At 45.7% G+C, this 25,002-nt stretch overlaps 1 protein-coding gene across 4 annotated transcripts in view; it reads left to right on the top strand.

The window, feature by feature from the left end:
* LOC144799917 (anoctamin-10-like) overlaps nucleotides 1-25,002 on the top strand; it is a 394,459-nt gene that overhangs the window by 194,943 nt on the left and 174,514 nt on the right. For all 4 annotated transcript variants that reach the window (XM_078671537.1, XM_078671539.1, XM_078671538.1 and 1 more), the window contains one exon: nucleotides 20,132-20,305. In XM_078671537.1, the coding sequence (XP_078527663.1) occupies nucleotides 20,132-20,305 (174 nt within the window). The remainder of the gene's footprint in view (nucleotides 1-20,131; nucleotides 20,306-25,002) is intronic.

The following is a 25,002-nucleotide window of genomic DNA, read 5'->3' as shown; positions in this document are numbered from 1 at the left end:
TTAGTATAGCCCCTGATAATCCAGGTAAGTAAGTTTAACGTTGGTGGAGTCACTGTAGAAGCAGCCATTGGGTTTGTCTGTGTAATCTGTGAATGTTCACTGTCTGGACTAGCCGTACCCCCGTCCGGGGGACACCAGATAATGCAACAAGGCACAATAAAGCAGACAATAGGTAGATCCTGGTTGAGTGTAGGCAGTGCATCCTAAGCAGTCAGATCCATAAACTAAAACAACAACCGTCATGTCCCACCCCCCACCCACAACAGCAGCCCAATCCTGCTGATGCCATACCCTTAGGAAACATCCCAATTGCATATAACTTTCGTGGGGAGCACCCATGTGGGGGTCCGGCTGGACTGCACATCACCATCCGAACTAGCGGATGTGGACGAACAACATTATCTGTTAGCAACCAAATTTACACATCGTATATTACAGCAGGAAGAATCATCAGTGCAATGTATACAGGCCTTCGACCACGTAATGACCATCAAATGGGGTAGTTGTTACTGTATCCTACAGCATGTCACTATCTGTAGTGGGTCTGCAGCTTTAAACTTGAGAGGAGGTGCAAGTGTCACTAGGTTAAGCCGATGTACCGATGGCCGGTCTATAGTTAGCACCGGTGTAGAACAACATAGTTATAACAGGTAATTGCGTGCTGGTGTTACCACAGAAATACATGATGTGACTCCTGTATAGTAAATGTGTGTCATGCAGACCTCTGTCCCTCTCTGCAATATAATGCCAAAGTGTGCCCTCCAGTGCATGAATACGTAAATTATCACATGTAAAGTGTCCTAATAACCAACATTTGCTCTTTAGCGGACTGATAACATCTCAGTACAACCAAATGTCTCCTTAACAGCTGTATAGTGTCCGCCAACCCACCCAGGAATTACTCCGTTCATATGAGTGCGCATAGTATAGAAGTGGATGTCGATCCTTATGGTGTCTACACCCGTGGCAGAGTTGTGTATTCAGCTATGCATTCAATTTGTCTACACAGACCCCGCACTCTCTACATACAGAAGTCGTGGTTCTCCCAACCCCCACCCGTGGTCAAAACCACTCGTAGCTTCCGGGGAAAGGTGAGCATAGTCTCGTGGCCAATTCCTGCACTCCAGCAATGTCTGGGAACGTGAGGTTCCATCCCTACATAGTATAGTACAGGTGTGTGCTAATTCTCCGCCTCTGTCAGGTATGTCAGTACCCTGGTGTAGCAAGGCAGCTCATACTCGGGCATGTGTATAAAGTCGTGCGTACCATTGAGAATAGCACTACAAAGTATGGACTCACCGCAAGCGGGGTGCTTGTCACAATTTAGTTCAATGCACACAGAAGCTAGGGTAGGTCTCACCATGTCGGTCTGGGACATACGTGAATATCAGCACCACTGCCAGAGGCAAATTCATAGTAGTCCCTCATTCTTCGCCGTGGTCTTGTTCCTGTCCCCCTCTAATCCGCTGGGTATAACATGGCGTATTCCACCTTTAGGTCACGTAGTTTAGCTTTAGCTGAATTTAATTCTCTGCGGGCCTGTTGAACCGCCATCGTGTAGTCAGGATAAAACTCCAGACGGTTGTTTTGGAAGGAGAGGTCTTTGTGCTCACGTGCCAGTCTTAGAATCGCATCTCTGTCGCGATAGTTCAAAATGCGCGCCACTATTGGTCTTGGTGGCGTTCCTGGCGGGGGACGAGGTGCCAGGGTGCGATGAGCTCTTTCTACTATAAACACTGGTGATAATGCTTCCTTGCCAAAGAGAGCCAGGCAAAGTTCTTCCACGTACGACTCCATCTTGCCCGTGTTTGTGGATTCTGGCACACCTGTGATGCGTACATTATTACGACGCGATCTAGCTTCCAAATCCTCCGCCTTGGATCTTATTACTTCCAGTATCTTTTCAAAACCAGTGCATTTAGACGTGCTCGTGTGTGCTTCATCCTCCACCGCCGATATTCTGGTTTCAGCCTCATCCAGCCTTTTGCCATGCTTGTCCATCTTCGCCGCCATATTATCTACTCGACAGGTTAGATGATCCAGCTTACCGTTTATGTCCTGGAGACTGGATTGGATGGCTTTCAAAATGGATTCCATACCTTGCGTCGCGCCTCCCTCTGCATCTGTCTCGGTGTCCGAGTGTGATTGAGGCGCCCATGTTGTCTTGCGTTGTTCAAAGTTGAGCTTTGGTTGTTGCCTGTCCGGTTTCCCCATTTTGGGATGATATTCTCCGTCGGAGCTCCGCGGTCAGATATAACACTGTACAGTAACACTGTAATATCAGGATGTTAGTTATGTGAGGCGCTCTCTATTCCTCTAATTGTGCCTTTGGATGTGCGTTCACCAGTGGACCTCGCCCTGGGTCTTCAGCTGGGTAGCGTATGATCTCGTGCTGTCCTATGGACTCAGGGCCCAGGTTGGACTGGCGCAGGTTGCGGGCGGCAAGGCCACTCTCCGTCGACCCCACAGTAACCGCAGTGTGCCCACCAGCGGCGATGTTACCTCTATATTGAGCACAGGGGTGTCCTTTTACAGTGCGGGGCCAGGAGCCTTGATCTGCAAAACAATGCGTGGCTCCACAATTGTCTTCGTCCGACTTGCACAGTCTTGTGCAGCATGCTCCACAGGAGGACATGTGGGGGCGCTTACCGCAATATTCAATGGCCGAACTGGGCGATGGTTCAGTTCCGATGCCGGGTATAGCTAGCCGAGCGCAATTCAGTCTGGTGTGAGGGGAGTTGCGAGGGGGAAGGGAATGTCCGTGTCACTGACCAACCCGCAATCCCAGCGCAGCCCTCACTTCGGTGTCTTGATGTAACGCGAGTCGTTACCAGTGCACTTTTCTATGGCTAGGAGACTAATAGCGTTCCTCTGCCTGTTGCACTCTCCGCACCCCGCACCCGATGCGTCCACAGCACTAATTCTGCAGCGTTGTCAGCACTCGCGATTCGCCGCATATGGGCGCCGCCATCTTGCCTTCTGTTTTCGCGCCGTTTTCGTGCCCCGGGTTAATGCGGTCTACAGCGCCCATTGTGACGCAAAACATAACAGACCCTTCGGTTATGCGTTGTCTATTCTGAGCAATCCAGGTGTCTACATGGTGCGGCAGCCAGTGTATTACTAGTCGCTGGGGATGCAGTGTTATGGAGCGTTAGTCACACAGGGGGTCGCCGTCTTGATCGTTTATGCGCGATAATGTCTTTCAATCTTTCAATAGAAGCTTTGGGCTCATGCGTAAGCGCTGTCTAAGAGTCTCTCTATAGCAGCAGGTATCAACTTCTGTGATTGAGCATCACGCTTGGGGACTCCGTCCTTTCTATACGTGATGACCGTTCAAGCAGCGAGTTGCGGGCGCCATCTTACCCGATGTATGCAGTCTCCTGCTCCAATCCTCCGACTCAATTTACTCCACTGTGCTTACGTTTTTCTGCATCAGGGCATCTTCATCAGTTGCCATGCATATTCACCTGGTATAATGTGGTGTGCATCTCTGAAATCGGTTGCTGTAGACGGGATAAACAGCGTGGTTCAGTGTCCGTCCGGCGGAGCTGTCTTTTCAGCCAGCCATCCCGCAGTGCGCCCTCTAGCGCCCCCTCCGATTTGATAATTTAAGGCAGACATTCAACCTCCCAGAAAATGAGAAATTCATCTACACATAAGTGCCGCACTGGCTTATGCATCCATCATTGAAGTGAGGAGTCTTACGATTGGTCATGCCAGTTGAACGATGATTCAAAGATGGGCTACATAAAAAAGCTCCGATATCCACCATAAACAAGCCCCTGCAGAGAAGATGGGAGAAAGAAGTGGGAGAGGGATTCTCACTTAAAGGCTGGGGTAAGATATATGAGAAAGCACACACATTTGCTATCAATGCCTGCCTGCGAGAACCCCAGTAGAAGGTATTGATCCATTGGTATACAACTCTGAAGCGCGTGGGGAGTTGGAACACTGCTTTGAGCACGCTTTGCTGTAGGGGTTATAGACTGGTGGAGACTCTCATAGACTTACTGTGGAGATGCCCGAAGTTGGGGCTATTCTGTAACGAGGTGATCAAGTATATAAATAGGGTTTTTGAAACGCAGAGCTTGAAGGACTGTGGGCTAGTCCTACTGCGCAAACCATGTCCATCCAGTACATCACCAAAATCCGTCGGAGGCAAGCAACTGACAATGGCACTGGTAGCAGTAACACAAGTAATCTTGTCACTCTGGGGCAAGGACATGTCCCGGCACATTTAACCTGGCTTCTGCAAATTTGGCAAATCCTGCCATAAAAACCTTAAACACTCTCAACAGAGAATAAGCCTAAGGGCTATGGTACTATATTGCAACCCTTCGTACAGCTATTGGCACACAAGTTCAGAGAGCTATCATGACCAGAATATCTCAAGGTCCTGAGACTAGTACCAGAAGATGTGACTGAAACAATGGTCTGCCACCAGTCCTCTGCCAGAAAGCAGAGACTAATAAGTGCAGGCGTAATGAGCAGAAGGGGGCTGCTAAATGTAAGAGACTTGCGTCACTCGAGATCAGCACACTTTACGAGCTGACCAGGAAGAGGGAGTTAGAACGACTATTGAAGGAGAACATGTTAAAAGTTATGTGTTTTTTCAAATATTCTTTAGAAACCCTTGCCGGCCGGAAGGTTGTAGGTGATGGTATGTGTCAAGACTTGAAACAATAAAAACACAGTTAAACCTAAGGTGAAATACTAAGGAAGGGCAGTGCCCTATGCTGTTCAACTCCTAACCCTATGTCCCCTTCATATAGTCCCACCTCCTTATTCCCTGAGTCGGCTTTTCCTTACCAGCAGCATCCCACATTTGCATGTTTCTCCTCAAGATCAAAGGTCTAATGCATAAGTGAATCACCACTGTCCAGACACGCTTCTACCTAAAAAGTCCTTTGTTTGGCCACAGAAGCCCTTTTCTAATCAGGCTTAAACATGCAGAGAGAGAGGGGGGGCCCCGCATGTTGGACTCCTGGTGCCCTTTTCAGTTGAAAAGCGTGGATGCACTTTTAGAACTGGAAATGCTTGAATCAATATGAACCACTGTGAAGTTCCCAGGAAACATTATGTTTCATAGTTGTTAATTGGGCATCCTATTAACTAGGCAGAATGGCTTGGCTCTCCCTCGCCACCAAAATGAACAGTCTCAATATTAACCAAAAGTGGAAGAACTGACTGATAAGTGAGGCTGCTAATGCAGGCTGAACATAACAGTCAGCGAAGGAGACCATTCGACAGAAATTGGAAAGGAATTCTGGCATTGACAAAATCATGTCCATGGAGTGGTGCTGGATCAGTCCAGCTGGCCAACAACTGGAGTCATGAACTTATACGTCGACAATATACTGACGACACCCAGACTTATGTCTGAGTGCAAGGTATCCATATGACAAAGGCAGTATGAACTGCAACTGATTAGTGGTGCACAATCACTTTCCATGGCCATTTGCGCATCCTGACCTCTCAGCATCATTAAAGAGCTGGTATCCCTAGGATCCATTTGTGGTGGCAATGATCTTTAAGTGAGCAAAGTCTCAAGCCCTAAATACTGCACCTGGATATACATGTATTTTACATTATTCTGAAATGTTCACTAAACAAAACCGGAAATGAAGCATTTGTCCTAGTATTTATAAAAACCATATGCATTATTTTTTAACAAGACCACATATATCCTCATTATCAAGACTCATGATACGAAAAAAACAAAGAAACATTAAACGCATCCATTAAGTGCGCTTACAACCGGGGAAATAAAACGCTCAGATGAGCTTAGCATCACAGGCTATACTAGCCCAAACCATCAAAACACAAAGTAGTGTCAGTATCTCATGAGGGCCAATTAGCCCTGTCTTTCTCTTGATGGTCTGAAGTGCATGGAGCTAGAAAGTGGAGGAGGGAGAGAAAGTAGGAACCCTCTCTTTGGGCTGTGAAATGTTTGCTGGGATTAATACCTCCAGGCACAGTGGCCTCTCTAAACTTGTATAAACTTAGTGTCAATTATGTAGTAGCCTAACATACAGAGGGAAGTCTGGAGTTCATCAGTGTCTGTCTATTAGAAAAAGTGCCTCGGCTTCTATTCTAGTTGGACCCAGTATTGGTACCCATTCATTTAGGAGCATAGAGCTGTTTCTCCTCCACACATTTTTGGTTAAATTGAATCAGTACCTACTTTCATGCCACAGACACCAGCACATGCTGATCTTCCTCCAGCTTCTCTGTGTAAGCATTGTGCAAAGAGCAGACTTTTCAGCAGCTGAACAATAGGGGTGGTGTACATCTTAATTAGCAAGACAGCCCAAGGTTTCCCCTTCCCTGCCACTTGCCTTCAGCTCTGTAGGTGTGTGCTCTGATGGCCTGTGAAGAAACACCGCTGTTGCTATTTAAATTCCTAGGTCAACATTTTGTGTCCCAATAACGTACTTTTCTAGAAGATCTGGAAAATCAGCATATGTAGGGAATTCTTTTATGTTCATCCAGTATCTGTCACCAAACCCTTGATCTGAGTGTCGCACATATCGAGAAATTCACTCATGATGTCCCTAAACATCAATCACTGTTTCCAGCTAGACAAAAGTTAGAGGACTTATTCTGTTGAGAATACATCTGTAAATTTGAACATGTTTACTGCTAGCGTATAATTAGGAAAAAGGTTGGGTTGCGACCCGTAACTCTTTTCCATTCAGGTAGTTCCATCTGTTGTTTGTTCAGCGTCTAACAATTGCAGGAGAGAATCAGGATTGGAGCTTATATCATGAAGATATAATGATAAAAAGCCTTAGAGTTTGGATCCAGAAAAGATCTGCCTCCTGTTCCGATCTGTTAAATCTTGCAGTTGTAACAATATATGTAAATATTAGCGTTCTAATAGGCAAGTAGAATTTTACCTTCTTCCGGAATGCTTTTTCCATCTAGTGCATTATTTGTAATTGTGGAGGCCTTAAAGCTAACTCTAGCCCTAAAGATCCCATTGTGATCAAATAAGATGTGGATAGAGATGAGCATAATGGGGGAAGTTCGTCCAGTTCCTAAAAAAGACATTCTCCTCAATCTGCTGAGGACCACTACACGTAAAACCCCACATGCCCCCTCTATAGAGATCAGCAGAAAACACTTTTGCCTTGTAAATGTTAATCATTTTTTTTAACAGGGCGACTACCTAATTTGCGGGAGAACCTAAAGACTCCCTTGCATACACTTCTCATTCCAGATCTAACATTTTGAATGTGTTTGGACTATGAGCCATTATTGGTAAAAAGGATACCCAAATAGATTAATTAATTTACCCTGGCAATTTGGGAACTCCCAAATGAAAAAAATTCCTGCACGTTTGGCTGTTTTTCCCACATGCCATCGTAAATGTCTTGGCTTTATTGAGCTATGAATTCCTAGTCTTGATGAAATCAGCAAACACGTCCATCAGTCTCTGTAAACCATCTGGGGTCCACGACATCAGGACTACATCGTCGGTATACAATAGCACCCAGTCAGTGCACCAGAGTATCATATTAGTTGAAATATGAATTTCCAAGCCATTGACCTATGAACGACAACAACAAATTGCAGAGGTGAGTGTATGCTTCAGCAATGCCCTTAGAGACATCAATAAAATAGCAACAGTAGTAAGGTTTTGTGTAATTCCACTGGGAAATTGCTAACTCTGTAACAAATTCACAATAGATTTGAGAACAAGCTTACCCATTTTAATATTTTTTCTGGGACTCTGATGAGAATATGATCCATGTTATCAAAATCTACACAGTCATCAGTAAACATATTTTCAAAGTCAGTGATGGCTAGCATATTGGAAAATATTGGAACTGCTGTTCACGGGACTTAAAGATTATGCGCCGATGGTTAGTTATAAGGAATTAACGTTATTAGTGTGATGGCAGGATGTACAATTAACATTAAACAATATACATTAAATGCATTCCATAATGTGAGGTTGGACCCATGTTCCGGCCTCAGTCTAGATTGGATGGGTGGTAAGAGTTGGTACTTGGCTAGGTAAGGTGACGGAAGGATGGCTTAGTGAGTTGAAACCTCACTGCTGAATTATGCAGTGATATGTATGTCACCAAGTGAAGTGCCAAGAAAGTAGACTCAGCCTTCCATCTTTCTAATGTGGAAAATTGAGTACCATAAAATTATATAATACTGTCACTTGTTATTTACAGTGTTTGGAAATAGAAGATGTGTGATGTAACACATTATAGAAAAACAAGTTATTACATTAAAAACAAGTGATTACGTGACCTTGTATTTTTCTTGCTATGATGATTTTGATCAGGTTTTGTAGTACGGAGGGGCTACCGAGGCTTTTTAAACAAAGGTTTCACTAGCCATACTTACAAAAATGTGGGTGAGTCAATACAAGGTTGATACTGTGGGCACTGGTTATTAAAAAAAAAATCAGAGATATAATCTATAAAGAATCTAAGAGTAGGAAATGATTACTGTTATGTTTCATCGCCCATATAACATGCCGAATCTTTTAAAGTTGAAATAGATGTTCGAGGCATATGGGCTGCAGACCACACACTTTTGCATTAGATCACCATCTGGTGGTGGGCCCGGATGATTACACTTTGTTGTTGTCTTCGAAGAGTCTTTTGTCTGCTGGGTGACTCCTCCCTTAGACTGTAGTGCGCATGGGCATCGACTCCATCCTCAGTTTGTTTTTTTCCGCCATCGGGCTCGGATGTGTTGATCGTTCGGTCCCGTTACCGATCTCTTTTCCAATCCAGAAATCAATCTATCAAGATCGTCTTCGACACTAATTCCGGTTGCCTGCGTCGAAGAGAGGATCCACTTCTCCATTCCAGCGCTCGTCGGGGCCGTTGGGCCCAACTGCGCCATTGGGCCTTTGGCTCATGGAAAGAACACCGTTGAAGAAGTGCCCTCAGTGTGGACACAAGTTTCCTCAAACCGACCTGCATGAGGTTTGCAACTTGTGCTTGTCTCCAGAGCACGCGAGTCTCGAGACTGTGAGGCCTGCGCTTCGTTCCGGTCCAAGAAGAAAATCAGGGACCGTCGAGCTCGAAGAGCTATGGAGCAGTCATCGTCGTCGACACCAGACCTCATCATAGACGAGACACGGGGCGAGGTAGACGTCGAAGAACAGCAAGAAGACGTCGCTTCCAAGGCAGAGGAGTCAGCTTCCGGAGCTGAGGATTGATCCGAAGATGATGATCTTCTTCCAGCTGGTCAACAGGTCGTGAGTAAGAGCGTCGACCCTGTTCACCTCCCCATTCCGGGACAGGCTTCGGTTCCACCCCCACCTTCGGGTCCGGGTGCACACCGATCGAAAACTTCCGACGCCCCGCCTTCGGGCTCGGCAGCGAAGAGACCGTCGGTCCCGAAAAACAGAAAGTGCTTAAGCCAAAGTCAGCACCGGCACCAAGACACCCTTCGATACCGAGGGTTACCGAACTGAAACCGAAACCAAGTTCGACTCCAAGAGATGTTCCGCAACCAAGTTCGGCACTGAAAGAGGTTCCAAGGGTTACCGAAATAAAAACTACTTTGGTACCTAAAAAGTCAGACCCCAAAGTGGTTTCCATAGCGGAACACATTTCGGCATCAAGAACGGACGAGTCTAAACACTCGGCAGCCAAAGCTTCGGATCAAAAAAGCGTAGATCCAAGAAAAAAGCAAGATAAATCTTCCGAATCGAAAGCAAGACCCGTTCCAAAAACAATAGACACTGTAAAAACATAAATCGATGCCGAAGAAAGATTTACCTGTAGAAGAGCTTTTCCAGCTGGCGCGATTTTTTTTATCGCTTTGCCTGCCTTGCTAATAGGCGATAGCTCTGTTAGCGACTGCTTTCAGTCGCTAACAGTTTGGGTTCGCCCACTTTGCATGTCATTAGAGATAAATATCGCTGACATGCAAAGCGGACCCCAAACCGTTCGCTATACCCTAAAAGCTGTTGCTAACTGCTGTTAGCGACAGCTTGCCGATAGGGCAATAAAAATATCCCGCTTTAGCGGCAAAAAGTGCAGCTAAAGCGACCATATGGCCCTTGCTAATATGCCTCACAGTTCACCGTTTTCCCTCCCAAAACTTTGTGCATAAGTCGTTGAAACACAGCCGCCACAGATGCAAGGCCAAATGGCATGTGCTTAAATTGGAAACATCCAAAGACGTTTGCGTGAGGGAAATCTGGTGGTATGCACTCGAAAGTCAATGGATTAAAACCATGCAACCCCCTTTAGACTTGACACCATCGCTGTAATTCTACGTAAGGATAAATAGTCTATAAGAATGTTGTTGTTCACATGGCGTAAGTCTACACATAGACGGAATTTGCCATTACTACGGCGAGCAATAACTATGTGGAAAATACAGCCCGAGCATTCTACTGGTTCAATAACATCCATCTTCTTCAATTTTTCCAATTCTCTTTACACTTCATCTCGTATCAATACAGGTACCATTCTCATTTTATGAACTTTAGGATTAGCATCACATTTAAACACAATGTCATGCTCAAAACCTTCAAACATACCAAATTGTTTGCTGAAGACATTAGGATATCTGTGTGCCACTTCCTCACCAACTGTGGTTCCATCCTCCACAACCAATACTTTGTCAACACTGTTCGGGTCCAGAACAATATGAAGATTGCCTTGGTCCTGCCAACCCAGAACCGATGGTCCTCTTCTTGCCACGTGCAATTTACCCCTTGCATGTCTGCCTTTAAACACAAAGGATAACCATCTGAAACCTAGAATGTCGATCCTTTCTCCTGTGAAACTTTCCGGTTTAATATTCCATGGAGACAAATGCTTGCCGATTTTCTCCCACAATGCATCCTTCCAGACTTCTTCATTTGCAATAGTAAAAGGTGATCCTGAATCTGCATAGATTTTTATCCTTACAGCACCAATGGATATGTTGCATTCGTGGTTACCTTTATTATTTCTCTCCTCCTGAGCACAAATTTCTCATGTAGAGCCATAACACTGTTCTGCTTAGTAAGCTCCTCTTCACTTTCACTTCCACTAGAGCTTCTACCTTCATGGTTAGATGTCACTTTATATTTCTTCTTCTTGCATACTTTCGCGTGATGTCCTACGGTACCACAACTACTGCTTTTTTGCTTGAGTGCAGGACATGCTATAGTGTACGCGAGATGTTTATTGCTGCCGCAGCTGTAACATTTCCTATCATTGAATGCACGGGTGGCCCTATTGTCTACTTTCTTTTCATAATCTCTTTTACGGCAAAAAACTTTACAGACACAAGACAGTTCCTTATCAGACTGTTTTAACTCTGTGGCTCACCTCCCAGATATTTCTGCCTTATGCACAATGGTAAGCACTTCCTCCAAAGGTGAATGCCCATTAACCCACAAACGTTCTTGTATTGTCAGATTATTGGCATGCATGACCAATTGATCCCTAATCAAATCATCATGAATGGCACCAAATTTACAATCAATAGCCACTTTGTTTTAACTCCGCTGCATAAATGTCCACTGCCTCACCCTTGTTTTGCTTGTGTTAAAAGAACTTAAACCTGGTAATACCTGTGCACACATTAGGTGCCAGATATGTGTCCAAATCTTGTAGAGTAGCCACAAAAACATTAGCATTCCCCCCAACAGTAGCTTTTAGCATGCAAATATATGTTTTTAAACTAATGAGGCCCAGTGAATGCAAAAGGGTTCCATTTTTCGGTTTCGCCGACCTATTCTTAGACTCATCAATTGCAGCAATATATTTCTCGGAATATTCCTTCCATTCTACCCATTTCATGGAAGGTTCAGTTCTCTTCCAGGGGATACTCATTAATAGTCATAAGCACTGAATTATCTCCGCCCATGAGCGGGAACCCGGAACACATAACAATATACATATATAGGTGTAAATATATCAAAAAGTACATTGTACTAAAATAATTATACACATATACATGTATAACAACCATAATATGCAGCCTAACATATACACATAGGCTAATAAAGCCAACCTTACACACGTTCTGAAGCATGAAAATATGCTAAATATAAATGCAATAAACAGGCATGAGCCCAAAATGCATTTCATAACCATGAAAAACTTTTATTTTCATCAAAGAACCTGTTGTAAACAGTTATTAGCCTAAAAGGCTGCATATGAAAAATTGTCTGTGTACAGAAAATCAGACTGGCACCCTGCCTTTAAGGCCCCAGAGAATCTGCACACTTTGCCTTTAAGGCCTCTAGGAGAACTCTGTTCCCATCATGCACCACAGGTGACAGTTAGGTCAGTTCTTTTTTCCGGCTTGTTCTGTGAGGAACCTGGAACTTGAGCTCTGCTCATTTGTAGTATTTTCTGTCAGAAGTTGTTTTTTTCTTACCTTTTTTTGACAAAAGAATATTTTGGTGGTGTTTTCTATCTTGTTCTGACTAACTGTTGGTATTTTTTAGTCAGAATGCCACCTTTATTTTACAAATGTCCTTCCTGTGGGAAGAAGATGTCAAAAACGGATCCACACTCTGTTTGTGTGGTGTGTCTTCCAGCTTCTCATAAGGTGGAGGATTGTTATCACTGCCTCAACCTTTCCAGTAGAACTTTAAGAGAAAGGGAGAAAATGAGGTTGCTGGGCCTCCTGGAGAGAGAAAACCGTGGTGAGAAGAGTTCCAAGGGCTTATTCTCCTCTTCCAAGCCATCTTCTCATCCTAAACGTCGAAGATCAGCGTCTCCAGAAGGTAGATCTAAGAAAACTCGACTCCAGGGAGCGTCGCCGTCAAAAAAGACATTGTCGATGTCGAAGAGGGCTCCGTCGACGTCGAGGACTTCGCCGGTGAGGCAAGGTTCAGCGTCGAGGCGGTCGCCGTCGAAATCTCTTTCGACGTCGAGACATCTGGTGTCGATTGCTGTAAAGACGACGTCGGGGGTGCCATGTCCGACGTCGAAGGCTCGTGAGAAGTCGACGTCGAGAGAAGAGAGGCGTCCGACGACGATGGTGTGTCGACGTCGAGGAAAGTGTCGACGTCGAAGGAGAGACCGAGGTCGAGAGAGAGACTTACGACGTCTTTGAAGAAGAGGTTGACGTCGAGAGAAAGGACGACGTCGAAGGAGTCGACGTCGAGACCTAAAAAGAGAAGATCAAGGTCTCCATCGCGACATAGGTCGATGTCGAAGTCTGCTTCGGGCTCGAAGCATGGAGTGTCTAGGTCTCCCCCACCCGAACATGGGTCGGCGTCGAGACTATCCAGACCGGCATCTCGGACCTCAATTAGGTCTTTGTCGAGGTCAGACATCAGTCCAGAACATTTGTCTTCTCCGCGTGACCAGCAAGACGACAGGTCTGCGGTGGGACAAGAGGTAGTGCACCAGGACTCGTCTGTGGTGGCTCATTCGGGCTCAACCTCAGGACAGGTGTCGGATGATAGACAATTGGTGCCCAGACAACGGACTCCATCTGGCTCATTGTTTTCTGAGCACAGTGTAGTTTCCAGAGCCTCCAAGTCTTCCACTGGACTGAATATTGTGCAGGTGTCACCTGAGGTTTCACCTGAGCGTGTAGGGCGGCCTAGTAACTTGTCTCCGAGGTGGCTGGAAAGCCTGAGACATTGGAAAATGCGTCCAGATGCAGGACTGATGGGGATGAGGGCTCCGGTCCCTCAGACGGAGCTGCATAGAAGATCACGCTCTAGGTCCTTAGTGAGAGAGAAATCACGTTCACGGGAACGAATGAGGCAGCGATCGGCAACTCCTCCGAGGCGGAGTAGGTCTCCTTCCTCATCTTCTACGTCTTCGAAGTCTTCTTTAAGATCTTCCTATAGAGACTATTCTCCCACAATCTCATCTACTCCCCCTTCCAGAGTGTCTCCAGTGGATGATTTGGGCACATTTAATGATGTGTTGTGTCGTGGGGCGAATAAGTTCAAGATCAAGATGGCAGTTCCTCAAATAGCAACGTCAGTCATCTTTGAAACCCTACATCACAAGACGACTGGTAGACCTCTTCTGCCGTTAGTGCCCGGATTAATAGAACCAGCAATGAGAACTTTCTTAACTCCGGCCACGGTGGGTTCTGGTCCTTCTAGGATTGCTAAGAAGTACAGGGCTCCAGCAGAGGATCCTTTATTTTTGCGTTCTGACCCTCCTCCAGATTCACTTATTGTGGCGGCAGTCAGAAAAGCACATTCTGCGGCATCTACCTCTTCTGCTCCACCTGAAAAGGATAGTAAGAGTATGGATTCCTTGGGGAGAAGAATGTGCAACACCTCAGGTTCGGTCATGAGAGTGGCCAGTGCGTCAGCCTTATTGGGTCGCTATGATCGTCTGCTCTGGGACTCAGTGACTCGTTTTGCAGATAAACTCCCTAAGGAGGATCAGAAAGACTTCCTGGAAATAGTGGAAGAAGGAGGATTGGTGGCTAACCAGAGTATTAGTGCGGCTGCTGATGCGACGGATCTGTCAGCTCATGGTTATGCACATGGTGTTTGTGCTAGACGTACGGCTTGGCTTCGCCTTACGGGACTTAAGCCAGAGGCGCAGAGAAAGATGGTGAATTTACCTTTCAATGGTTCGACTCTATTTGGCTCTCACGCTGACGACGAAATGTCTAAAATGAAAGTGGAGTTGGACACCCTGAAAGCTGTCGGTCTTGAAAAGAAAAAAGAATTTCGACGTCGGGGTAATTTTCGTCCCTTTGACAAAAGATCTTTTCAGCAGAGGGGCCAACAGTCGAATTGGTCCTCGCAAAATCAAGGCCAGAATCAGCAGAGGTCGCAATTTCAACAGCGACGACCTGGGCGAGGCAGAGGCAATGGAAACAGGCAGCAATCCTCTGCTACCAAGCAGCCTCAAAAGCAATGAACGGATGCTTCCTCCACAACCGTGTGCCACTCCGGTTGGAGGAAGTATTGTGTGGTATCTGGACGAGTGGAAGCAAATCACAAAGGACAGATGGGTGCTGAGTATTATTCAGAGCGGGTACCTTTTGAGATTCAAGAAGCCCCCTCCTTTCATTCGCGCCTTAAGGGTGGTTCAGTGGAATATAAGGCGCTTGCAGCAGGAAGCGAACGTCCTACTGAAGAAGAACGCCATAGAACCAGTACCATCTCAACAGAGAGGTCAAGGCTTGTACTCTCGAATTTTTCTCGTTCAGAAAAAAGGTCCAGCTACGGAGTTCAGACCCATTCTGGATCTGAGAGTATTGAACAAATTCATTCGGAAGGAGAAATTTAGAATGCTGGCTCTTCATCAGATTTTCCCTCAATTACACCAAGGGGATTGGATGTGCTCCATCGATCTGAAAGATGCGTACTTTCATATTCCGGTATCCAGAAAGCATCGCAAGTTCCTCAGGTTCCAAGTAGGGGTTCATCATTACCAGTACTCAGTACTCCCTTTTGGCCTGAGATCAGCTCCCAGAACATTTTCAAAATGTATGGCGGTAGTGGCAGCTTGTCTTCGAAAGAGAATGATTTTAATATATCCGTACTTAGACGACTGGCTTCTGAAGAGTTCATCCCCATCGCTACTAAAAGAACATCTATCGATATGCCTCCAACTCATGTGCAAGTTGGGTCTGCAAGTCAACTACAAGAAGTCCATAATGAATCCCACCCAGAAAATCCACTACCTGGGTGCGCAGCTGGACACAGAAAACGAAAACGTGTGTCCTTCGGAGGAGAGATGGTCATCTATCAAGGCGAAGTGCGTGCTTCTCCTCCAGTATGCTCGTCCGACAGTTCGGCAAGTATCCTCTCCCCTGGGGTCCATGGCATCATGCATATTCATCGTGCCAAACGCACGTTTGCAGATGCGTCCTCTTCAGCAGTGTCTGGCAGATCAGTGGAAACAGAGTACGGGACGCTGGGAGGATCGAATTCATCTCCAACAGTCGGCAAGAGATTCCATTCGGTGGTGGATGAAGAAGGCACACTTGATGAAGGGAGTTCCTTTTCATCAGGACCCACCAACGCAGACTCTCATCACAGATGCCTCTCTCCTTGGTTGGGGGGCACATATGGGCCCTCTTCAGGTACAAGGGCTATGGTCAGACTTCGAGAAAGGATATCACATCAATCTACTCGAACTCAGAGCGGTCCATCTTGCTCTCAAGTCTCTGGCTCCATCTCTACAGACTTGGTCCCTTCTGGTACAAACAGACAATACCACAACAATGTATTATCTAAACAAGCAGGGGGGTACCAGATCCAGGACTCTGTCCATAGAAGCCCAGACCATCTGGCATTGGTTACTTGCAAGGGACCTGTCCATAACAGCAGTTCACCTACCAGGAAGTCTCAACTCAGAGGCGGACGGCCTCAGCCGAGACTTCGTCGAAGCGCACGACTGGGTTCTCAACGAAGACGTCGCGCACAGCATTTTCCAGGCTTGGGGAACACCAGACATCGATCTGTTCGCAGACGCAGCAAACACAAAATGCCCCGTCTTCGCGTCCAGGTTTTCCCAGAAAGGGTCTCAAGGGAATGCCCTTTTGATAGACTGGTGTCAAAATTTGCTGTACGCCTTTCCACCGACACCGTTGATACCAGCAGTGATCAACCGGATGTACAAGACCAACTCCAGAATGATACTGATTTGCCCGGAGTGGCCACGCCAGTGGTGGTTCCCAGATCTCCTCCAGTTGTCCTTCAGGCCACACAGGAGATTGCCTTGTCGCCCGGATCTTCTGTCCAAGCAGCAGGGGTGAGTGTTTCACCCGAATCTGCCCTCCCTGCGCTTGGCAGCATGGCTCCTGAAGTCATCCAGTACGGACATTTACAGCTGAATCCGGAGTGTATGAACATTCTTAAGGAGGCAAAGCGGCCTTCTACAAGACAATCCTACGGATTTAAGTGGAAACGCTTTTACCTCTGGTGTCAGAGTAAAGGTCTTGATCCTATTCATGGTCAAGAACAGGTGATCTTGCCTTATCTTCTTTACCTTGCTGAGTCTGGTTTGCAGTTTAGTTCTATCAAGGTCCATCTTGCTGCAATAACGGCTTATAGAAAATCACCTACACAGATATCGTTTTTTCGGATGCCTGTGGTGAAGGATTTTCTAGAAGGGTTAAGGAAGGTTTTTCCTCCAGTCAGGTCTCCTTCTCCACCTTGGGAGCTTAATGTGGTATTGACTAAGTTGATGGGTCCACCATTTGAGCCCATACATAAAGCTTCTTTGCAACACTTTTCTTGGAAGGTAGCATTCCTGGTAGCTATCACTTCTGCTCGTAGAGTGAGCGAGATTCAGGCTCTGTGTTGCAAGGAACCATACACAGTTTTTCATGGAAACAGAGTGGTGCTTAGGACTCATCCTGCTTTTCTACCAAAGGTGGTGTCGGATTTTCATGTGAACCAATCCATAACATTGCCTACTTTCTTTCCAAACCCTTCGAGTCCGGCTGAGCGGACTTTGCATTCATTGGACCTAAAGAGGGTTTTGAAATTTTACTTAGATAAAACAAAGTCGTTGAGACACACGGACCGTTTGTTTGTGAACTATGGTCCTACGAATACTGGTTTGGCAGCATCCAAGAGATCCATTTCTAGATGGATAGTGTCATGTATCTTACTGGCTTATCAGCTAGCCCACAAGTCTTTATCAGGTAGACCTAGGGCTCATTCTACGAGAGGGAAAGCTGCTACCACAGCTCTCCTTAGGAATGTGGCTATGTCAGAGATATGTAAAGCAGCTACTTGGCGTTCAGTGCATACGTTTACACGTCATTACTGCTTGGATTCTGATGCGCAGGTTGATGCACAAGTGGGACAAGCATCACTCAGAAATTTGTTTGCTGTTTCTAGTTAAACACTGTGTTGTTAAAAGTGCATCTATGCATTTATCTGTTCGCCCGCTTCTAGTGGGTATGAGCTTGCTACTCTATTCAGTGCTTATGACTATTAATGAGTATCCCCTGGAAGAGAAGGATTAGTTACTTACCTGTAATCCTAGTTCTCTTCCAGGGGTATACTCATTAAAGTCATAAGCACCCTCCCGCCTCCCCGGGCGAGCAGTAGCATTGAAGTTTTTTCAATATGTATTATGAAGTTTTTAAGTGCAGATTCCTGCTAAAAGTTTACTGTACCGTACAAAAGAACTGACCTAACTGTCACCTGTGGTGCATGATGGGAACAGAGTTCTCCTAGAGGCCTTAAAGGCAAAGTGTGCAGATTCTCTGGGGCCTTAAAGGCAGGGTGCCAGTCTGATTTTCTGTACACAGACAATTTTTCATATGCAGCCTTTTAGGCTAATAACTGTTTACAACAGGTTCTTTGATGAAAATAAAAGTTTTTCATGGTTATGAAATGCATTTTGGGCTCATGCCTGTTTATTGCATTTATATTTCGCATATTTTCATGCTTCAGAACGTGTGTAAGGTTGGCTTTATTAGCCTATGTGTATATGTTAGGCTGCATATTATGGTTGTTATACATGTATATGTGTATAATTATTTTAGTACAATGTACTTTTTGATATATTTACACCTATATATGCATATTGTTATGTGTTCCGGGTTCCCGCTCATGGGCGGAGATAATTCAGTGCTTATGACTTTAATGAGTATACCCCTGGAAGAGAACTAGGATTACAGGTAAGTAACTAATCCATCCTGATGCTCAGAATGCATGTGGAGAGCTAATAGAAAAATTCTGTTGCACCATAATGTAGTTGCTCCAAAATGAATTTACCAAGTTGTAACAAAACGCAGCACCCAAAATCCAGGTTAAGCGAAAAATATGAAGCAACAACAACGATACTTCTTGCCACAAAATAAATATGAGAGTAGAGGCAAATGATTGAAAATAGTCAATACTAGTAAAAAAAAATGCATCCTATTGTGTATGAATAATTGTGTCCAAAATGGCCTACCATACACAGTAACCAAAAAAACTTATACCTGTTTCCTGTGCTGTGTATTTTCCAAAAACATGAAAAATATAACCAAGATGTTACAAGAGTAAATAAAAGTCAGTTTACCTCTCAAACCTTCAAAGAGAGGTACACAACAGTCTTGGAGATGCCCAAACCAGAAGACTTGGAACAAAGCCCCTTCCGTGTGCTAATTTCCTCCATTGCAGCCGATAGAAAAGATGGCCTCCCTAGTTCATGTTGTGAGACTCCTCTATTAGGTGAGAGGAATGTCAGAACGCCTTCCAAAATCCTCCAGAAGACGTGAGCGCACACCACCACGAAAGGACTCCGCGAGCAGCGATATCATGCCGATTTGAAAGCACGCTTCACACAAGCACTAGCATCAGCCAGTAAGATTCAATGGCAGGCTTTCAAACAATGCACTGTCTTGACACTGATTTGCTCACCTCCAGTGCGACTTCAACAAAATATCCCAGATCCTTAGAAAACAGGCAACAACACAGGCTTGGTCATCCTTGTATCCACAACTCGCCATTATAAAGTCAAAACATGAAATTTCCGGTGTTCACGCAAAGCCCCAAAAATAGTTTACTAAATGGTAACTGCACCATCCAAGACTGGTCCACTTCCAGCTCATCGCCATATTGTTATGTTTTATCGTCCATATAACACGCCAAATCCTTTTAAGTTGAAATAGATTTATTCCAAGTAGCATACACACAAGAAACAGGTGTGTCAGGTTCCACAGCAGCAACTGTACTGAGCTGGAACCCCACAATGGAACAGTACCATATCGTAGGCACATCCCATTAATATCCAAATCATAACAATTCCATATTCAGGAGGATCAGATAATTCCTTAGTGATTCTATCAACCAAAGAAGGGGCTTCTGATCCAAGTGTGCTGCTGACTCCTTCAGTGTGGGCTTGATTTTGAGATAAAAGTAGATTAGGGTGACAATTATATGAGTTAGTGGGGATCCAGGCTTCTGAATTTTGTACTTGAATGTTTCAAGTTAAACTGCATCTAACTAAGGGTCTTATTTAGTGTTTGGCAGATGGGATACCCCATCCTGCCCGCCATATTACAAGTGCTTTATAGACTGTGCCACTTGTAATATGGTGGAAGGGATATCTGACTCATTTTGACAAAGTATCGTGTCCGCCAAATATAAATAATGCCTTAAGAACTTATCTCAGAACACATATACTGCAAAGTGGGTTCCAGGACTGTGTAGTTGCCAGTGAACAAGGTCACCTGATACTCAACATTATTCTTTTTTCCACAGCGGCTCGCCTCCCTACTTATTGTTTCCCAAGTTAGTAACCAGTTCATCGAATGCATCCTGCCATACCTTCTTCAAAGACTAAAGCTTCGAAGGAAGGATGGTAAGCAGGGAGTTTCTGAGGATCAGCCGCTAGTCGATGTTGTCTTCACTGAAGGAGAACTCCCAGCTTATGAGGTGAGTGAAGACCACCCTGTAGTAGCAAGTTTAAAGTTCAGATTTTTTGTATGTTTAGATTTGCATTATAAGTTTTTTTTTTTAGAAAGATCCAAATATTTTAGATATATTATTACAGTGACTAATTTGCGATATATCTAGCATATGTACAGATACATATGCCTTAAGAATATGTACAATCAGGGAAAGGTAGCTAGAACAAAAATTGTTTACGCAAACAAATACCTCAAGTGTTAACATAGTAAAAATATATATATGTTCGAGGCATATGTGCTGCAGATTACACACTGTGCATAGATCGACACCTAGTGTTGGGCCCGGATGTTTGCAGTTTGTTTTTCTTGTCGGAAAAGTCTTTGGAAGTCACAGGATAGGTGACTCCTCCTTTGGATGATACTGTGCATGGGCGTCGGATCCATCCCCAGATTGTTTTTTTCCGCCACCGGGTTCGGATGTGTTTCCAGCGCTCCGTGTTGGAACCAATTTCCTTCGGCGCGCATTCCTCACCAACTTCAACAATATAGTTTCGTACGCGTTTCCAGTCGACGCTACTCTTCAACATCGAAGCCTTCGATTCCGGTCGTCGACGACCGCCTTCGACCTAACTAGGCCTCGACTCCAGCTCATGGAAAGGACGCCATTTAAAAAGTGTCCTCAATGTGGGTCGAAGTTTCCCCACACCCACCTTCATGAGGTGTGTAACCTTTGCCTCTTCCCGGAGCACGAGGCCAGAGACTGTTCTGCTTGTGCCTCCTTCCGCTCCAAGAAGACGATCCGGGACCGAAGAGCGAGGAGAACAATGGCTCAATCTTCAGCTCCGATTCCAGACGACATCTTCGAAGAGGGCGTCGACGTCCCAGAACAACATGGCGTCGACAGCAACTCCGTGGCAGAAGATTCCGATGTCGAGGACATCACTCCTGCACAGCGGGATGTGAGTAAGACCTTCGACCCCGACCCTTCCTCGACACATTCAAAAAAGGCTTCGGTCACACCCTCGCCCTTGGGTGCACACCGGGACACTGCCTCTACTGCCCCGCCTACTGGGCCCGGCTAAGAAGCTCACTAAGCCTTCCGGCGACTCGGACTCGAGTCGGCCTCCCCACGGTGCCGGCGCACACCTACCGGCACCGAAAAAGACATCATCGGCTGCCATGCCGGCATCTAAACAATCGGCGCTGAAGCATACTGCTAGTCCCTCGGCACCGAAACCCAGGTCGGAACCAAGCAAACATGCTTCGGATTCAAAAAGACCACCAGAACCGAAAAAACCATGAGGTCCGAAGAATGCATCGGAACCGATAAAATCATCGGAGCCGAAAAAAACATCGGAGCAGAAAAAGACTCCTACTTCTCCTGTTAAAGACATTGCAAAACAACTTTAAAACCAAAAGAAGCCAGTTTTGTGCCGAAACCTCCCTCCGCACCAAAAGATCGGCCTCCTGCAGAAGGCTTATTTCACCCAGACTCTGCACAAAAGACTCTGGTTAAAGATCCAACCACTGGTCGACTAACTCTAAGTTAAAACAAGCATTTACAATGCAACGGTTTCGCCTTTGGAGAAGTTAGAGCTATTGGCATTGTAAATGACAAAATTTGTATTTGTGTTGGTTTTGAAAACAGATAAATAAATGGCATTGTCATTTACATTGCCAATAGCTTAATCTCTCGCAAATGTGAGAACTATTGTACCCTACGGACGAGCTCAGCAGACAGCAATTACTACCACCCACACACACACCCAGAGCCACACACACACACCCAGAGCCAGCCACACACACCCAGAGCCACACACACACACCCAGAGCCAGCCACACACACCCAGAGCCAGCCACACACACCCAGAGCCAGCCACACACACCCAGAGCCACACACACACCCAGAGCCCCCCACATACACACAACCAGAGCAGTCACATACACACACCCACTGGAGCAGTCACACACACACACACACTCTGGAGCAGTCACATACACACACACACACACTGGAGCAGTCACATACACACACACACACTCTGGAGCAGTCACATACACACACACACACACACACCCAGGAGCAGTCACACACACACACTCTGGAGCAGTCACATGCACGCACACACTGGAGCAGTCACACACGCACACACTGGAGCAGTCACACACGCACACACTCGGGATCCCTCATGTGTAGACAGCGGGTGAGATGGTTGGTGTTTTCAAATATAGAAGAACGGGCAAAATGGAAGACTTTACTAAATGTGAATCTTTCCTAGTACTGACAAGATCCGTGAAATGTGTTTCCCTTCACTTATAATTTCCTGCTCATTTCTTTTGCGATACATAATATCCTCAAACAACGGAGCCTTCAAGGAAGCCTTAATTAATTTCATTCCCAGAACCAACAATAAGCAACATCTGTCTCTGTCTTAGGCAACGAACATTTGGTATGACCATACTGACGTGGCAAGAAAATTTCTATGTGGCTTGCCCACACGTAATCTTTGGCATGCCGGGATTAATCACAACAAGAAGAAACATGAACTTAATCTGGTGTGACCATCACATCTTCTCTTTACATAACAACTTTGCAACTTGAAAAGCCCCAGCAGAAGTGACACGAAACTATGTCACCTACAGGCACCTTAAGAAATTAAACCTTTCAGCCCTTGAACATATCTCACTGAGTAGGACCTGTTCATGCAGGGCCATGTCCTCTGACCTACTAACACGAGTGGCACGTGAGCACGAGTTTGCAGAGCGGCGCGCCCGCGTGAGCAGCCATTGGGGTCTAATTCTGTCAGTGGCATTCCCGGAAGGAGCGAAACATCAGCATGCGGTGCCGAGAGGCTAAAAATAAACATTACAAACTAAAGCGAGCAGACAGCTTTACCCAAAGCATCAGCTTGCTGGCCCCTCTGGTTATTTATGGCGCAACTGTGTCACCACCACAGAAGAGCACATGGCAGGCCGGAAAGACAGCTCAGGAGATTCATGGCCGGCTGCAGAGAAGTGTGCGAAACTCGCATGTCGAGAGGTTTGAACTGCTGCAACAGACCCTCAGTCGGCCAGCCCCTGAAGTGAATTAAACGAACCTCCGTGAAATATGCGGTTAGTTTTAAAGACGCTATCATTGATACCCCATGACTAGTTATAGAAAGTGGGCTGCACTCAAGCACGTTACGAGTAATGGGACGTGGTCTAATGATAGGAGGAACTTTTTTTTCATTTACATTGCAAATTGCCAAGTCTTCTACACTTTCTGAAATGTCCCTGACTTCATTTGCTTCATTTTTTAGGGCTCGGACTCCTTCCCAGTGAAACTGGGAGGAGTTTGAGAACTAATGTTAAAGGAGAAAAAAAAGAAGAAGTATCTCCTAGGGCCTTGGAGAGAGAAATTCCAGACATTCCTTAGCGTTTTCTGTCATCTGGTCAGTGATTCGTCTTCCTTGTGTTTTCGTTTTAATAGGCTTGAAGTGATAGGGTAAATGTAGTTTAGTTCCGCCATTTTGGGCATATTTCGTGCGTGCTCGCGCTAAGAAGTACATAAATTATAATTAGGAGCTGTCAGGGTGCCTCCGTTAGTGAACGGGCGCGTTCACAATTCTGCAGCGCTCAGCGCGCAGCTTCCTTGTTGTATTAGCAGCTGCTTAATGTATGTCCGTTTTTCGAGATTATATTTTATCGGTTTTTTGAAGATTACATTTTATCATACTGTGTTGTTTTAAAATCTTGCAATTCAGCCACAGAAAGCAGAGAACCCCACGCGCCTTTAAACCTGTAAGCAGACACTCGTCCTCCGTCACTAACCCGCCCAGACCTGAACTCCGTGCTAGTCCCTCCTGCACGGCCCCACCGACGCACCCAGTGTGCCTGAGCCCAGCAGCAAGCAGCCCCCAGCCGTCTATGAGTGGCTCCTTCCAAGCCTAATTTGTCAGATCCCGTTCTGCACAGCTGGGTGGGCAGCCCTCCAACAAATGGCAGCTGATAGCGACAAGCAGCAGGGAGGAGACACAACCCCCTCGGCAAAGCTGCCAGAGGCAAGTAGGCGTGGTATTTAGATGCCCTCTGCCACCCGGCACGGGCACAAATGGAGCTTTTTAAACACTGCTGAAAAGGTGAACGGGGCAAGAAGCCGGACGAACTCCGGATCAAGAATTCCACTGTATCAGCTGCAGCAATTCTACCATACCAGTCACAGTAGTACAATTATATATTGCGCACACTGATTCCACCCAGCTTTGTTCTGCAGAGACCTTGCCCTGATGCCCCAGAAAAATTCTTTAAACAGATTGTTTTCAATTGCGTTTTCCTTTGATTTAATTTTCTGAGTGGTGTGTGAGTGTCGATTACAGACAATTTGCAGAGAAATATGTTTGCTTTAACGTAACATCCATAAAAAAAGGTTATTTTAGATCTAAAACAGGACCACATGTGAGAAATGGGGGGGGTCACAGAGATTACTTACAGTGATATTATTTCAAGATAATAATTTATTCTGCGTGCGTTGTTCGGGTGCAGGGGGAGGCTCTACGGACAGGAAAACATATTTAGACACAACTAAACAAAATCATGTATTCAGCCACAGAAACCCAAGGGCCCCACACGCCTTCCAAATTGTGAGCAGACACTCGTCCTCCGTCAATAACCTTCCCAGACCTGAACTCTGTGCTAGTCCCTCCTGCACGGCCGCATCCCAGTCCTTTACTTTACTTCAAT

This window comes from Lissotriton helveticus, chromosome 12, assembly GCF_964261635.1.
Source record: "Lissotriton helveticus chromosome 12, aLisHel1.1, whole genome shotgun sequence".
Taxonomy (NCBI): domain Eukaryota; kingdom Metazoa; phylum Chordata; class Amphibia; order Caudata; family Salamandridae; genus Lissotriton; species Lissotriton helveticus.
Note: the sequence above shows the minus strand (reverse complement) of the source record. Positions and strands in the feature narration are given on the sequence as shown.